General features: G+C 36.6%; 1 protein-coding gene across 1 annotated transcript in view; it reads left to right on the plus strand.

Moving 5' to 3' along the window:
- The first annotated feature begins 1,112 nt into the window (after positions 1–1,112).
- The window catches only part of slc12a5a (solute carrier family 12 member 5a), a 217,604-nt gene continuing 199,542 nt past the window's right edge, over positions 1,113–19,174 (plus strand). The window contains 1 exon segment of the mRNA XM_052130177.1: positions 1,113–1,393. Coding sequence (XP_051986137.1) covers positions 1,288–1,393 — 106 coding nt within the window. The 5' untranslated portion in view covers positions 1,113–1,287.

Below are 19,174 nucleotides of genomic sequence, written 5' to 3' on the forward strand. Positions count from 1 at the left end.
ATCAAATAACTAAAAACAAACTTATTTTGAAAACAAACACTTGAAATGACATCAACGTGATAGAAACGACAGTACATGACAAACTATCTTTGGAAAAAAGATATGTGAAGTGTAATTTAATTGTTTAGTTGGTCTCACGTCCCGTTGAATAACATGGGGAGGCGGGGTTTATGACCTATACTAGGACCAGTCACCGGGGGGCGATAGAGACGTTTTGGCTTCACTTTTGTACTTGTGCGGCACACTTGCAAATAAATGATGCGATCTAAAGTGCATTTGAACAGCGCTGAAACACTTTCTTAGGATGTGTTACATTCACACGAGCAAACAGAGAAGTACGTTTGAAGTAAGTTTGGAGCAGAAGAAATCGAGATGAACCTCGTGTAAATTGTTAGCTTTACGCTAAGCTAAAATGCTAATTCTAGCCATTTTACATGCACATGTTACCAGACACGATCATATTATTTTAACAAGACAATTCACATTAGATCATAATTTATTTTTTTGCTAGTAAGACCTTTAATATTAGGGCAAAAATCATATTTTGTACTGTTTTCCTGTAAAAAAAAAAAGATCTAAAAATCCTTAAAACAAGATCAGTTTGATTAATCTTGTTTTAGAAACAACACAGCATGAGATATTTTGGTTTTTCAGAGAATGTATTTTTAACGTGTGTATTTTGTCTTACAGTACTGACAGAGTTTTTATAGTCAAAACAAGTGAAAATAATCTACCAGTGCTGAAAATGTAATCCAAAGTATTTAGAATACGTTACTGACCTCGAGTAATCTAATGGAATACGTTACAAATTACATTTTGCCGCAATCTGTAGTGGAATACATTTCAAAAGTAACCCTCTCAAGTTTCCCCCTGTACATTAATACCATGGTATTTACTCCGTTAGTGTAGAAAGGCCAGTTCCACCTAATATATATATGTTTATTGTCATCATTCATTGTCTTTGTCAATGGTTCCGATTGACAGAGTTGCTGCAGGCTTTAGGACCCGGTTGCGAGTAAGTCGCAGAAGACACCGGTTGATGATCCGCTCGCGACTCATTTAATGTCTCGTATCAAAGAACAATAAACGCGCGTCTCGACTGGAGACGTTCAACACGTTTTCTGTTCATACATTCATATTAATTTCGATACTACTCTAACAGAGTTTGGGGTGATTTAAGCGGACCGGTGCGACGCGCACATCGGCATAACCGGTGAATTCCTCCACCGAGACCGAAGCTCCGTCTATACATTCCCCGTCAATCCGCTTCAGGCCAGCGGCGACAGCATGAGCCAGCGGTTTACGGTGACCACCGGGGACATCAAGGGCGAAGTGAACCAGCTGTTCGAGGGCGATGAACCGACACCGAGCGCATCCGAAGGCTCCGTGAAAGGTAAGATGAGGACCGTTATGATCTGATGACACCTGAGACGGAGAAAAACTCTCCAAACTGATGGGGAGGTGTGACTGGAATATTAATATCATATTAATTAACACGCAACAATCATTTGTTTTAGCATTTGAATATTGGTCATCAAAAATATGCACTTAAACTTTTATTTATTTTATTTAATATATATAGACTGTTTTAATTGTACACTCGAATTATAGTTAATATTAGTCTATAATATAGTCATATAATATTGTATTCAGTTAATATTATATTCATATATCTCATAAACTGTATACATTGTACTCATATTGTATTTAATCTAATATAGATTTTTTTTAAATTGCACAATATTGATTACAAAACATAAACACCTGTGTTTAAGATCACATATCTTATTAGATTTAGCCTCAGATTAACTATTATTTTTTAATATCTGAAGTGTTTTCTGTGTGCAGAATTCACATTAAATAGGTTTTAGCACACAGCATACTTAAAGGAATATTCCGGGTTCAAAACAAGTTAAGCTCAGTCCACAGCATTTGACGTAATGTTGATTATCACTAAAAAAACATGTTGGACTCGTCCCTCCTTTTCTTTAAATAAAGTAAACACATGGGTTACACTGAGGCACTTACAATGGAAGTCAATGGGGCCAATCTGTAAACGTTAAAATACGGTTTCAATAGTATAGCCGTAAACAACAAGTGTGTAAACATGTTTTTAGTGTGATAATATCACTTTCTAACCTTTTCTGCATGAAGTTATATCCCTGTTTTACATCTTTGTAGCCATGACGACACAACGCTGTCACCCTAAAACCCTAAAACGTACGATTTAAAGAACTTTACAGCTCACATAATGCACACGTTTATCAGGAGTGTTTATACGTTTATAAGTGCTTTTATAAATATGATAAGCTTCACATTTCTGCCTTTAAACCCTCCGCAAATTGGCCCCATTGACTTCCATTGTAAGTGCTTTTTTTTAAAAGATAAGAAATACTTTTTTACCAAATTGTGAAATATGTATATATCACATTTTAAATAAACTATATTTATATTATACTATAATAAATGACTTTTAATGCACCGCAGAACCATTGGGTTTTATTTCTTTACGGACTACCTAAAGCTTTTTATGTTCAAATGTCTTGTGCAAGTGTATATTTTACTCCAGTATGGTGTGAATGGCATATATTGGCCACATAGTCGTCGGTGCTCTTATGACTTACAGGCTGTTTAGCATGTGCAAACTTTGTCAGAAAAATCAAATATACCTATTTCTGTATTGTAAAATCCCTTTCATTGGTGCAAATGCATTCAGTATAGCAGCGGGGGCATTTTTGTGCAAGGTTCTTTACAATGATGGATTAAACCGTGGATTCAGTATGACAATGCATATATGTACATTTCTTTGCACTTCAATAGCTTGTTGAAATGGTTCCACTGTCTCGCCATGTCTGTTAGCTTTAAGTGGGCACGGTGGTCTCCACATAATTGCACTTCTGACAATCTATTATAGTTAATGAAGCCTTTGAATATTTAATGAGACAAAATGCATTTTAGGCACAATACAGTGTATGACATACAGGAAGTCTATTAATACAAGTCAGGCAGCATTATTCATCTGCTGTTTAATATTATCAATGTGTGCCATTTTTTGTTTGTTTTTTAACAGCTCATACTGTAATTGCTCTAAATGCCCAGGTCTCGCTTTTAATCTAGTTCTGCTAAGCTTTAGTCAATTGTGTGTTTGGATGGACATCTCTCAAGGCCTTGAGAAATAACAAGTGATTTTCCGTGAAAATGCACGCCACAATCAGCACATATTTGATGCGGGATTTGTTTTCTCTCAAGCTGCGCATCACAGAAGCGCTGTTCTAAAACCTAGTGAGCTCCCTACCTAGACGGCATATTATGGCGTCATTGGCGTGCTCCCGATTCGATGCTCCTTTCAAAATGTAGGCAGCATAATTATGCTGTCTTCTAAGATGGCTTCTTTTTGCCAAGTTCTAAGGCATCCTCAATTACAGTACAATATTTCCTTTGTTTCCTTTGTGTATATATATATATATATATATATATATATATATATATATATATATATATTGGCCCTCGCGATGGACTGGCGACCTGTCCAGGGTGTCCCCCGCCTTTCGCCCAATGTTAGCTGGGATAGGCTCCAGCCCCCCGCGACCCTGTACACAGGATAAGTGGTTGACGATGGATGGATGGATGGATATATATATATATTTGTCCGATACCGATATTTTGCCACTCATCAGATCACCATCTACTAATGAATTCATAAAAAAATTATAAAATGGTACAAAAGAATAGTACTTTTTTACTATTCTAACAATAAATTATTTCTAATCTTTATAATTTCCAATATATATAATTTGTGATGTCTCAGAAGTCAAAGTCTGCTGGTTTCAAAGTGTTTTGGATGATTTCCCTCATCATGTAGCTTATAGGTATGTGCCTCTTTCACCACTGTCTCGTCTGTTTATGTCATTTTAACAAAAGAATAAAAAATAAATGTTACATGTTCTTAAGAGTGCCAACCCTTCTAGATATTGTGACTATAATTATTTCTGGATTGTGTATTTGAATTCACAGTTTTTGGTAACACATTACAATAAGGTTATATTTTATTACATTAGTTAATGCATTCGGGATCATGAAAAAAACTATATATATTTTTCAGCATTTATTAATCTTTGTTAATGTTAGTTAATAAAAATACAATTGTTCATTGTTTTTTCATGTTAGTTCATAGTGCATTAAATAATGTTAACACACAACTTTTGGTTTTAAAAATGTATTAGGACATGTTGAAATTAACATTAGATATGATTAATAAATGCAGTAAAAGCATTGTTCATTGTTAGTTCATATTTACTAATGTTGGAAACTTATTGTAAAGTGTTACCAAGTTCTACAAAGTGTATTACAAACTAATTATAAATAAATCATCGGTTGTTCATGTCACCGTTTTCATGCTTATTACCGATATTTTGATTGTTTTAATTTGGTCAATAATTGGCGATAAATATCGGCAGCTGATACATCGATTGTTAACAAATGGAACATTATTGTAAAGTGTTACAAAGTGTAACTAACTAATTATGAACACACCATCGATTGTTCATGTCGCCGTTTTCATGCTTATTACAGATATGCCGATGTTTTAATTTGGTCAATAACTGGCCAATAAATATCGGCAGCTGATACATCGATTGTTAACAAATTGAACTTTATTGTAAAGTGTTACCAAGTTTTACAAAGTGTATTACAAACTAATTATTAATAAACCATCAGTTGTTCATGTCTCCGTTTTCATGCTTAAAACCGATATTTTGATTGTTTAAACTTTTCAATAATTGGCGATAAATATCGGCAGCTGATACATCGATTGTTAACAAATGTAACGTTATTGTAAAGTCTTACAAAGTGTAACTAACTAGTTATGAACACACCATCGATTGTTCATGTCACCATTTTCATGCTTATTACAGATATGCCGATGTTTTAATTTGGTCAATAACTGGCCAATAAATATCGGCAGCTGATACATCGATTGTTAACAAATGAAACCTTATTATGAAGTGTTACAAAGTGTAACTAACTAATTATAAATAAACCATCAGCTGTTCATGTCGCCGTTTTCACACTTAAAACCGATATTTTGAATGTTTAAATTTGGTCAATAATTGGCCGATAAATATCGGCAGCTGATACTTCGGTTGTTAACAAATGGAACCTTATTATAAAGTGTTACAAAGTGTAACTAACTGATTATAAATAAACCATCAGTTGTTCATGTCACCGTATTCATGCTTATTACAGATATGCAGATGGTTTAATTTGGTCAATAATTGGCCGATAAATATCGGCAGTCGATATGTCAGTTGTTTACTAATGTTAACAAATGGAACCATATTGTAAAGTGTTACCAAGTTTTTAAAAAGTGTTACTAACTAATTATGAACGCACCATCGATTGTTCATGTCGCCGTTTTCATGCTTATTACCGATATGCAGATTGTTTTTAATTTTGTCAATAATTGGCTGATAAATATCGGCAGCCGATATACCAGTTCAACCCTATTAATATTATATTTAGTTTTTCTATCAATACAGAAAAGATTGGATAAAAAGAGTTAAATCAAACAAAAGAATTATTATTTTACCTAATATTTGTGCTTGTTTAGTGTTTTATGTCATTAGCTCGTTAATGTCAAACTCTGAACCTGGTCTCATAGAATCACGTTACTTGGCACAAGTTTTGCAAAATGATTTTTTTTGTGGCTCGTTGTACGTATCGCATCAGTTATCTGCTGAAATGAACAATTGAAGCAACGACAATTACTTTTATTCACTTTCACACTAATCACGAGTAAAACGGCAGATTAACAGTTCATAAACACTTACGTTTCACGCTGTTCCTCACAAAATGCTATTTTATAACATCTAAACATTTTTACTGTAGTGCATGACTCATATTAACATTTGCATTACATAACCAACTATATTTACAGGCTCGTTTGTGTGTTACCAAATTGCGCATTAGCTCAACTTATAGAGTGTACGAGTCCTGAAGAGCACGCGAATCAACACGTGAACCAAAAGTGTCACGGAAGCACCACAAAATGACGAGACATTGTGACGTAGTTCATCAATACGAAACACCTGTGCTCTTCATTGCCAAATCCTGTGACTCATTTATTGAGTTTTAGTACTTCAATTTATGGAGCTCCCTCTTTATGGATGTGGACTTGAGCAAGATGCACGCCTGTAGTCAGCCTAGAGATGCTACAGCCTTGGAAATCTTGTCTCTGGTGCATGTTGCCACTATGTTTCCATGACAACTGCAGCCTCTTTGTGCTGTGATTGGTGTGTGCAGAAGGAGTACTGTGTGAGAGGTTGAAATGATGGTATGAATAAAGGTATAATGCTGCCTTATTACGTCCCATGCCTCTCAAAGACGCTTGAACTGGGTTACTCTCAAGTGGTACACAAAGGGCTGTCCATATTTCAGTTCTAAGAGGTCTATTTTTGGAGTGCTTGGGAGTATATTAGTGCTAGGTGACTTTTCTGGCAATATAAGCAACACTGTAAACATGTTAATGATTTTTATTCATTTTAATTTGGCCATTAAGCAGATGGTTCTGATTTTTTTTAACCCTTCATCATTGCAATCACCCTCATGTGGTTCCAAACTTGTATGAACGATGGTGGAACACAAAAGAAGATGTTATGCAGAAAATTTGGGACTGACAGACTCTCACTTGTGAGATCCCTTTATGTTTCCTAAAGAATGTGTCTTTAAATCTCTCACTGTCTCGCAACTCGTAAGTTTGTGACTTTGATTAATTTACATGATTCAGTTCAAACTGTCCCTTCGAATGAATCGATTCATAACTCAAAGTGTCATTTGCATCATCGCTCAGAAATATCCCCATATAGCTTTTTCCATTTCTTAAAGAGCAATGAGTAGTTTTTAACTTTGTATATGTATGTTGGTGAATCTAACATTTGAATGATTCTGTCTCATTCTTTCTTGTCTTCATGTGGAAATATGCCTTTATATTTATTTGACTGTATTTGCCCAACACATTTGAATTCTACTTGAAAGCTCTCTACTTTGCTATTGCCCAGCCCTTGTGTACATATATGTACATTTCTGTTTGAATGTATAAAACAGTCAAATATCATATTGATTTTATCATCCATATATGTGCATGATTGAACAGTGCAGACCGGCTTTCCCAGAGAGAACGCTTTGATGAGGATGAAGCATCGCTGCCATTTTTCACATTGCTAATGTTGTTTTTATCGATCTGACGGATAAGACGGTGGTGAGATTCCACCCAGATAGACATGGCTCTGGTGGCTGTCTTCTCCTGACATTGAAGGTTTGCAGACGGTCTGATAGATCCAATCCGAAGCTACATGCTGTATGAATCTAACAGGCCTGAATTCACTGTTTAATTATGAACCAATTATGAGAAGTCTCAATTATTATAGCATTCCATTTAGGTTTGCTCTCGTCGCATCAATGTTTTGTTTTTGCAACGTATTTTCTTTTTCTAAGCTTGAGCATTGTGCATTAGAGACAGGTTCATTTTGTGCATAAATGCAATGGTGAATCAGAGATACAGTGGCAAGAAAAAGTATGTGAACCCTTTGGAATTAGATGGTTTTCTGCATTAATTGGTCATAAAACGTGATCTCATCTTCATCAAAATCACAAGTATAGACATACACAATGTGCTAAAGCTAACAACACACAAACAGTTATAATCTTTCATGTCTTTATTGAACACATCCCATTAAACATTCACGTTGCTGTGGGAAAAGTAAGTGAACCCTTGGATTTAATAACTGGTTGATCCTCCTTTGGCAGCAAAATCCTCAAACAAGCATTTACGGTACCTGCAGATTTCATCAGTCCACAAAACATTTTCCCAGTGGCATTGTGGCGTGTCAAGGTGGTCTTTGGCAAACTTCAGGCTCACAGCAAGGTTTTTGCTTGAAAGCAGCTGCTTTCTTCGTGGTGTCCAACCATGGACACCATACATGTTTAATGTTTTCCATATAATAGACTCATGAACAGAGATGATTACCAGTTCCAATGATTCCTTCAAGTCTTTATCTGTCACTCAAGGGTTCTTGTTTACCTCACTGAGCATTCTGTGGTGTGCCCTTTGACTCATCTTGGCTGGACGGCCACTTCTAGTGAGAGTACCTATAGTACTAAATCATCTCCATTTACAGACAGTTTATCTAACAGTGGACAGATGAATATCTAACGGCCACTTCTAGTGAGAGTACATATAGTACTAAATCATCTGCATTTACAGACAGTTTATCTAACAGTGGACAGATGAATATCTAACGGCCACTTCTAGTGAGAGTACCTATAGTACTAAATCATCTGCATTTACAGACAGTTTATCTAACAGTGGACAGATGAATATCTAACGGCCACTTCTAGTGAGAGTACCTATAGTACTAAATCATCTGCATTTACAGACAGTTTATCTAACAGTGGACAGATGAATATCTAACGGCCACTTCTAGTGAGAGTACTTTTGTACTAAATCATCTGCATTTACAGACAGTTTATCTAACAGTGGACAGATGAATATCTAACGGCCACTTCTAGTGAGAGTACCTATAGTACTAAATCATCTCCATTTACAGACAGTTTATCTAACAGTGGACAGATGAATATCTAACGGCCACTTCTAGTGAGAGTACCTATAGTACTAAATTATCTGCATTTACAGACAGTTTATCTAACAGTGGACAGATGAATATCTAACGGCCACTTCTAGTGAGAGTACCTATAGTACTAAATCATCTCCATTTACATACAGTTTATCTAACAGTGGACAGATGAATATCTAACGGCCACTTCTAGTGAGAGTACTTATAGTACTAAATCATTTCCATTTACATACAGTTTATCTAACAGTGGACAGATGAATATCTAACGGCCACTTCTAGTGAGAGTACCTATAGTACTAAATCATCTGCATTTACAGACAGTTTATCTAACAGTGGACAGATGAATATCTAACAGCCACTTCTAGTGAGAGTACCTATAGTACTAAATCATCTCCATTTACATACAGTTTATCTAACAGTGGACAGATGAATATCTAACGGCCACTTCTAGTGAGAGTACCTATAGTACTAAATCATTTGCATTTACATACAGTTTATCTAACAGTGGACAGATGAATATCTAACGGCCACTTCTAGTGAGAGTACCTATAGTACTAAATCATCTGCATTTACAGACAGTTTATCTAACAGTGGACAGATGAATATCTAAGATCATCGAGATAACTTTGTAACCTTTTCCAGCTTTATGCAAAGCAACGATTCTTGATTGTAGGTCTTCTGAAAACTCATATTTGCAAGGCATGTTCTACATCAGCAGATGCTTCTTGTGAAAAGCAAACTCAAAATGTTTTAGTGTTTTTTATAATTCATAGTAGCTCTAACCCACACCTCCAATCTTGTTCATTAATTAGACGCCAGGTTTGCCAACTCCTGACTCTCATTAGCTTTTTGTCATCTTTAGCCTAGGGATTCACTTTTTACACAGCACTGTGAATGTTTAATGGGATGTGTTCAATAAAGACATTAAATAATATAATTTTTTGTGTGCTGTTAGCTTTAGCACACTGTGTTTGTCTGTACTTGTGACTTTGATGAAGATGAGATCACATTTTATAATAAATTAATGCAGAAAACCAGCTAATTCCAAAGGGTTCACATACTTTTTCTTGCCACCGGTCCTAAAAATTTATAATTTTTAATGACTTTTCTATATGGCCGATGCTGATTCTGATGTTAGCAAAAGAGATATGCATAAAAATTACTTAAATAAAATATAGTTTACACAATATTAATTAAATTCACATTCAAAATTTCAGTACAGAAATTATATATGATCAAATAATAAAGCTGTCGGTTGATTCTGAAACGGACACTATGGACACTTACTATTATATATACTGTATATATATTATATAACTTATTACTAATAACTATTATGGTATATTATATTATCAGGTTGGCTGGGATCCAAAAACTAAGAATAAAGTTATCCAAAAAGAGAGACATATAATATTTGTAATTTTACTCCTGTGCAATGTTTTCCAAGCTTTTAGAGCCTGAGATGATGTTATTATATGATTCCAAGTTAAATATGAATAAATTACTTGTGTAACATACACCTATAGAGGTGTGAAAATTAATCTTCACAGCTGCGAAAGCCTTCAAACAGCCAATTAATTGTGAAATTCACAATTATTTGCTTGACAATTCATCCAAATTTTATAGTCATGACATTGTAGAAAAACCAATGAGAGAAATCGATGCGTTTTCCACCACGTGGCCTCAAAAAGAAGCTTTAGAACCAAAGTGAACTGCAACATAATTCAACACAATCAACAAGCCGCACAATTTGAGGTAACATTCATGTCTGTAGCGTAAACAGTGTGGGACAAGTTCAATTTCAACCCAAAGTTTAATACTTAGGGTTTATTCTAACAATGGTAATAGTCAGGCTTGCTTACCTTAGCAAACACTAATCCCATTTACTGTTTTCTAATTATGTTGACTGTCAAGTGCCAGAAATACAGTAGTAGGCAGAGTGACAAATACAGAATTTCATCTAGTTGTTATTGCTATAATTGGTTATACACTGCCAACTCACCCGACAGATATAGCACCATAAGCTGTTTTTAACCATGTTGTTAATAGCTCAGAACATTTTAGGCTGGTGCATCACAGTAATTGTTTCCATCATCATCATAGGCATACAGTGTGGGAGTTTTGGCTCGTCAGTATTGAGCACACACCATGATGAACATACTTGTCAAGACTCAGTTGTCAAGAACACCCCACACAAAGGTTTATAAGTGGGTTTGTGCCTGACAAGGTGGTCCCAGGGAAAAATGTGTCACTTTGTACCAAACGGTATTGTGCTTATAGTTTTGGCAAAAATAAAGACGGACATTGTTTTTCATGGCAATGCAACCCTTGTTTTTGTAGTAAAAACCACATGATATTGCCACCTCCACTCTCAAAAAAAATAAAATAATTGTGTAAAAAAAAAAAAAACTTAATTTAAAACATAAATAAATATAATTATAATATAAAGTCGAAATGTGCAAATCTTTTTTTTTTTCTCCCCATTTTGGAAAACCCAATTCCCAATGCGCTCTAAGTCCTCGTGGTGGCGTCGGGACTCTCCACAATCCGGGTGGCGGAGGAGGAATCTCAGTTGCCTCTGCGCCTGAGACCGTCAACCCGCGCATCCACCGCAGCATCCACGCACAACTCACCACACGCCCCGTCGAGAGCGAGAACCACATTATAGTAACCACGAGGAGGTTACCCCATGTGACTCTACCCTCCCTAGCAACCGGGACAATTTGGTTGCTTAGGAGACCTGGCTGGACCACTCAGGATTCAAACTCACGACTCTAGGGGTGGTTGTCAGCGTCTTTACAAAAATCGAAATATTAACGCAAATGAGGTTTTTCAGACCCTTAATGGAGGGGAAGATTATTAGTGAATAACAATCAAAATGTTCAGTTTTCTTTTTCACGCAAAGCTATAGTATCGCAAAGGCGATCGCGCACAGGATTTGTCAGGGGGACGGCATACCGCATCCTAAAATTCCTAAAATGCTAAATAGAGTAGCACCCCCTACGACTTTGGGGTCAGTGTGAATTGGTGTTTTTCATCCTGTGTGCCACCAGATACATTTTTATCCGCACAAATTGTAAAGGTTTGGAACAACATGATGTGGGTGAGTGACAGATACAATGTTTAGACCAAACCGATCAACATAGTAAAATATCCACCTGTCACAATCTTCCATTGTTTTAGCTGCTGTTGTGTTTGTCTCCATTGTTGTCATTGGCCGCTCCGCCAGCTTTAATTTCCATAAAGCTCGATTGCTGTCCAAATATGGTGGAGGCCATTAGCCTATTGGGATATGTAGATTAATTTGCTCTCAATAACCAGTTCATCTGTTCTTGACAATGGCACGTCAAGCTGCTTGTTTCTATTCAAGTCGTCGCTGGCGAGATAGATGTGAAACACATAATGGTCTTGTGGCACAGGTTTCATGTCTATTAGTCTATTGTGTAAACAATCACGCTAACGGTTCCACCAGCTCTCCATCAGGTAATAATGTGCTAAAAATGGGATTTACAAAAGGCTGAGAATTATTTCCTGATAGATCTAGAATGTCTGTTTGCGTTTATTATATTTGCGATTCCGTTTAACGAAGCTAGTAGTGCAGAAATGACACATTTCACCTTTAATTATACAAGTAATGTACGTACATATATGTGCATGCACATTACTGTAACACACTACATCCAGTAGATATTGATATAGCTGACAGATCATTCATCCGTGCTGTAATGTCATTAAATCAGTGCATTTCTTCAGAGCTAATGCATTGATTTTAATCTAGCGAGTCTTGAGATGAATGTTGTTTATCGATATCATCCACAGGTCTTTCCTCATGGTCATGATTACCAAATTATATTCCTCATACACAATATCATTTTAATGCCAAATTGACCTGCTGTTCCAGACATGACAAGATATGCAATTACAATACTGCACCACTAGAATGCACACAAGTAATGAAGATAACAGAATTTATTGTCATCCTGTCTGATACACAACTTTATTTAAAGGAATGAGTGTAAAAATGTATAAATCTTATTTAGTTTTAAAGACTACAGAAACTTTATATGTAACAGCACTTGGTTATAAAGTACATATAAAACAAGCCCTGGGTTGCATCACAGTTGGCATACTATCAAATCATAGTGTGCTGAAAATAATATTTCAGAGGTGCCCAAATGTTGGTCTAGTTCAGGCTTATTTATTAAGTGTGCCTCCGTGAATGCTTTTAGGGCTAATATTATCCACAAGCCCTTGAGCTTTGGATCATCAGTTTTTGATAGTTCACTATTCACATTTTCAGTTGAACAGTGTTCATCCTCTAAATCAAAAGACAAACGAAAATATATTTTTCTTAATACTTGTGTTGTGTTCGTTTGTGCTACCAGCTTTTGTGCTACCGGTCAAAAATGACCGGCCCACTAATATAGTTAATATATCTCTCATATTGCATATATTATCACAAGATATTGCATTAGATCTTATGGTTTAGTAATTATGACTGATTTCGTACTTGTTTTTTATAGCCATGTATTCTATATTGTTAGGCTGTTATTCACTGAAAATCTTCCCTCACTGCCAAAGCTCTCAAATGGTATTCTCCATTTTGTATATTTGAACTTAGATAGACATGCCTTATATATCGTTGGAAAGGTCTCAAATTGTAGAATTTTTCATTTTACTCAGATGTCAAACTGCAGTGAGTTTTAGTGCATGAAATTCCCACTGAAACACATAAATATAATAAATAGGAGGGACTTTTTGTCACATTTTTCCTTATTATTTCCTGAAACATGCATATATAACAGAGACAATGACATATTGTTACAGCAGAATATCCCGATTCAAACAAGCCCAAACACGACATAATATGGATCTTGAAATATTCCTCAAGTAGTGTACATGGAAAGACGATGCACAAAATGCTAAACACTCGTTTTGTGTGTGTGTGTGTGTGTGTGTGTGTGTGTGTGTGTGATGTGTGTGTGTGTATGTGTGTGTGTATGTGTGTATGTGTGTGTGTGTATGTGTGTGTATCTGTGTGTGTGTGTATGTGTGTGTATGTGTGTGTGTATGTGTGCGCGTGTGTATGTGTGTGTGTACGTGTGTGTGTATGTGTGTGTGTATGTGTGTGTATGTGTGTGTAATAAAAATGATCTAAAAAAGAATTGGTGTTCTCCGATGCCCTGTGTGAACAAAGTCATGGAATTTTATTCCAAATGGATGAAATAAAATACAGCTAAAAAAAATTAATCGGTCAGTTTTGACCCGAACACAATAACAAAGCCTGTTTTTAGAGATTTTTTGAATTTTTAAGAATTTGGAAGGGAAAAAAGGAATGTTCCGGTTTTAATATAAGTTAAGCTCAATCAACAGCAATTGTGGCATAATGTTGATCGCCACAAAAAAATTATTCAGACGTGTCCCTCATTTATTTAAAAAAAAAAAAACGGTTTCACTGGAAGTGAATAGGGCCCCATTAAAATACTCACTGTTTCAAAAGTTTATCATCAAGACATAAACAGTATGCATGTTAGCATTACTTTAGTGTGATAAAATCACTCACTAACCTTTTCTGTGTAAAGTTATGTACGATTTTGCTACTTCTTTGCCATGCAGATGAAATTCTGTTAACTGTACAATGACTGTAAAATGTACGATTAAAATTTTTTTAATGCTCAAATAAGACACAACTAACAGAAGAATTCATGTAAGTGCTTTTATAAAATTATAAGCTTCACATTTCTGTCTTTAAACCCTCCAAAAATTTGCCCCATTCACTTCCATTGTAAGTGTCTTACTGTAACATTGATTTATAGTGACGAGTCAAATTTTGCATTCTTTATTTATTTTTGGTGGTAATCTACATTATGGTAAATGGTCTGCACTTATATAGCGCCTTTTTAACCTTTCACACGCCAATGACGGTAGAGCTGCCATGCAAGGCGCTAGCCTGCCATCGGGAGCAACCTGGGGTTCAGTGTCTTGCCCAAGGACACTTCGGCACGTGGGCCGGGAATCGAACTACCAACCCTGCGATTAGTGGACAACCCACTCTACCACCTTAGCCACAGCCGCCACAATTATGCCACTAATACTTTCGATCGAGCTTCACTTGTATTGACCCCGGAATATTCCTTTAAGTATGTGAATTGCATCCTATATTAATAAACAAAGTGTTCGTCTTCATCACTGTAATCTATTAGAACTGTAGAGGGCAGCTGTGTGCTGCAGGAATATTAGTACACTGTTTATGGTGAATGAACCAGCGTCTCTCTCAAGCTTGGGTGTCAGGGGTAGAAGCAGACATGGGGTGGGGCTCATAGCGGTGTAGCTGTGTGCCAACATCATCATGCAAAGCCTTCATAGGCCTGTTATATAACACAGTGTCTACACAAAGAGAGGATGAGGAGAAAAAAGCAGTTACGCTACATCAGAGGCTAATTCTTTTTGTCCACACACTATAATGATGTCATGATTTAGATCTGGGGGTCTTACCGAATTGGTGCGGCATCCAAATGGCAGCAGAAAGGATTTTTGCAATGATCTCGCAGTTGCAGAAACCGTGATGTGCAGTTTCAGTTATCGATTATGACCGCCCCTAAATGTTAACGTCAATTTAATCTTAATAACTTGGTTATGCTGGCTATAAAATCAGTCACAAGTACAGACAAACACAATGTGCTTAAGCTAACAACAAACAAATCGTTTCATATATTTATTGAACACATCACATTAAATATTCACAGTGCTGTGGAAAAAGTAAGTGAACCCCTAGGCTAAAGACGTCAACAAAAGCTAAGTAGAGTCTGGAGTTGGCAAACCTGGCATCCAATTAATGAAACAAGTTTGGAGGTGTGGGTTAGAGCTACTTTGACTTATAAAAAGCACTCAAACAGTTTGAGCATGCTATTCACAAGAAGCATCTGCTGTCCTGGACCATGCCTCGCAAAAAAGATATCTCAGAAGGATGATGGCATAAAGCTGGAAAGGGTTACAAAGTTATCTCGAAGAGTTTAGATATTCATCTGTCCACAGTTAGACAAATAGTCTATAAATGGAGACAATTTAGTACTATAGGTACTCTCACTAGAAGTGGCCGTCCTGCCAAGATGACTAAAAGGGAACACCGCAGAATGCTCAGTGAGGTAAAAAGAAGCCTAGAGTGACAGATAAAGACTTGAAGGAATCATTGGAGCTGGTTAACATCTCTGTTCATGAGACTACTATATGAAAGACATTAAACAGGCACGGTGTCCATGGCGGGACATCCTGAAGGAAGCCGCTGCTTTCCAAACCTCATAAAACACTTATTTGATTGGACACACAATCTTTGACTTGGAGAGATGGTAAGTGTTTTCTCCTCCCTTTTTTAAGTTGATAAGCCTAAATATTTTGCTGCTAACTATGCACGCTTATTTAGTTAGTTGTATTTTATTATGTAAACACTAGCAACACTATCAGAACATACCTAAAATTTTTTGACTGTGACAAACCAGTTAAATGATTCCTCCATTGCATCGAGTTTGCAATGCATTTTAAGCATTCATGATAATTGCCAATGCTCAAACGGATCCCTCAAATCTTCAGACTCTTCATCTCATAATGACGCTGTCAAATACCAAATATTGGAACTTGATTTGCCTTGTTAAATGTCTTTATGACAGCTGCAAGGAGAGGCACGTTTTTAGCATTCCTCTGAGTGCACATTATATTCTAGAGCAAACTTGTTTCTCTACGCCGGTAATATGAGGCGAGAGAGCTGTTCTTTGTCGGACGAGGTGTTGCCTCTGATTTCATCATTGTCTCTTGGGCAGAAGATGATGGACTGTGGTTCCAGAGATTTGCAGTGTTCCTGTAGACTTTTTGGTACACTGAGGCACCACCATTTATCTGCCATTAATCTCCAGGGTTGAAACTGTGTAATTTAATATCTTTCAAAGTTGACCAGACTGTTCGCATGTCTGATGCACATTACAAATAAATGGCAAGAGCGTTCTAAAAATAGCGTGCTCCAATCTGATTGGCTGGTGTTATGCATTTCTTTTTTATTATTATTCTGGTAGCTAGCTATAAACATGTTCATAGTACGATTTTTTCCTATTTGTTGTGCCGCCATGATAGTAGTTAGTGAAAGAGAACTGTTGAGATTTATGCTATTAGTTTACTCCAATGCTATCTATATTGCCCCTAACGTCAAAGTTGAAAATTCAATTGTTTTCTCACATTTAAACACTAAGCTAATAGTGTTTGTGTACTTGCGTAGAGGATTTTTCAGTCAAAAGTTTCAGCAAGATTATTTTCAAACTGAGTGTCCAGGAAGACAGTTTACGCTAATGCATGCTATAGTGCCCCTTGTGGCAATGTTGAGTATTTAATTGTGTTTTTACACATTTCAGAATGAAGCAATGTGTGAAACTGAGTATGCATAGCTAGACGCATTTACATTTGTGTACTTGCATAGAGGAACTTTTCCAAAATTAAAAAGTTCTGCTATGTGAAACTGGCGTTCGAGCACATGAACGCCGATGAATAAGAGTTTTAAGAGTGTGAAAAGAGCTGGAATAGAATTCAAATATTGGATTTGATGTCTCGTTGAAAGTTTCTCACATTTTTGTCACTTCACGAAGCACCACTTTGTCCTTGTGACGCACCTTCCCCATTGAAATCACAACGTAACATATTTATGTTTTATAGGAAATTAATCCTACTGTAAAGGGATATAGACGGGTAAGGAGGATGCGAGAACTGGCTTGACGATATAAATAATAGTTTAATGAAAAACTTAAACAAAAGACACAAACACACATGACCGGACATGTCCGTAAATGATCTCTCTCTCCCACACCATCTTCCGCAGTCGGCCTTTATCACTCTCGGAGGCTTGATTAGCCTGATAAGGGACCGGGTGTGTCGAATCACCACCCGGCCCTGTCCTCCGCCATGCCGCATTCCTCCCTCGTTCTCTCAGGCTAGGGAGCCCCCGACATGACTTTCCCTGGGGAGTGGCGTGCCTTCCGCCCCATCTGCCGGCAGGTCATCCCCGTCTACCTGGATGAGGGAGGGGACAAGGGGAGGGAAACAGAAATTATTCAAATGTGGGTGGGGGTACCCCCCCAAAAAATAGTGTAAAATTTAAAAGAGAGGGAAAAGGCCAACGCGGAGCGGCAGTGATAGAGAGACGAGAGAGAGATGAAAAAAAAAACATACACGCCAGTTCTCTGATACACCGTCGCATGGTCCTCGATCACTCCTCCACCCCTCAGGTGGACGACAGCCACTCCTCCCCAGGCGGACCCGGAGTCAGACTCACAACCCCCTCCGTGTTCTTGGCGACTCCTGGGGACACTCCTCAGCCCCTGGCAGCGGCCCTACCACTCTAGGCGGTCGGGAGTCACTTTCCTCCTCCCCAGATCGAGATCAGTGGGAAGCAGAATGTATGACATGTAAAGCTGCACTTCTGTGTCAGCTGCTAATAAAGGTGCAGGTGATTTATAAGCACACATTAGCTCTGCGAAGCATAAAAGGTCAGCAAAAGGTGAAAGTTCAGCGGGTAAATTAACAGACTACTTTTTGCGACCAGGTAAAATTGTTTTCACATTGCTTCATTTTTCTCAAATATTTTATTTGAGTACATGGATATTCAAAATAATGTTGGAAAATGTTATTTATTTATATCTATTTATGTTATGCCAATAGAGTGTCTTTCTCACTGTATTAAAGTTTGCATTCATAGTAACACTGATTTGAACCCTATTATCCCCCCCCCCCTCCCCCTCCCCCTCCCCCCACCTCTTTTTGGAAAACCATAATTTGGTCACCCTATATTAGCCCATATAATGAACTGCTTTTACGGAGTTTAGTGAAGTTTTTAAGTGAAGCAGTCAAAAACATCCGGTTTTATGCTAAAACGTCAAAATAAAAGCTCCATTTAACTAGATGCATGAAATTGGAGAAAAAAAAATGGGACAGAAATATATTACTTCTGTATAGTAAAATATAATATTCAATGTAGTAATATTAGTAGTAGTAATGATGATAATAATAATTATTACCTGATATTTCAGCAATATCTCAAGAAAAGATTTTATCACTGCTTTCGTTAATACAGTGATACTCTACTGTGCAGCACTGTATTTAACCACAATAGTAATAATAATAATAATAATAATAAAGTAAAATGATTTTTTTTTTCTTTTTACAATTTGGGGTTTTGGATTGTGCTGTAAAGATCATTATAGACACTATTTATTTATAAAAAATAATGCAATGGTATGTTGAAAAGTAATTGTTCTGTTTCATTTGATTAAAATGTGATTAATTAATTTGATTAGACAGTTTTTTAATGATAAAATGCAGTTAAACTTTAAAACCCAGAATTCAGAGAAAATAAAATGGAAAACATGAAGTTTCGGAAAAAATTAAACAGAATAAAAAAAAAAAAAATGAAATGGGTTTCATAGGGCTTTACTGTGTTACAATCACAAATATGCCGTTGTTGAAGGAATTTCTTATTCAAATTCAAGGAGAACTACTATGATGTATAA

Source organism: Xyrauchen texanus, chromosome 7, assembly GCF_025860055.1.
Source record: "Xyrauchen texanus isolate HMW12.3.18 chromosome 7, RBS_HiC_50CHRs, whole genome shotgun sequence".
Lineage (NCBI taxonomy): Eukaryota > Metazoa > Chordata > Actinopteri > Cypriniformes > Catostomidae > Xyrauchen > Xyrauchen texanus.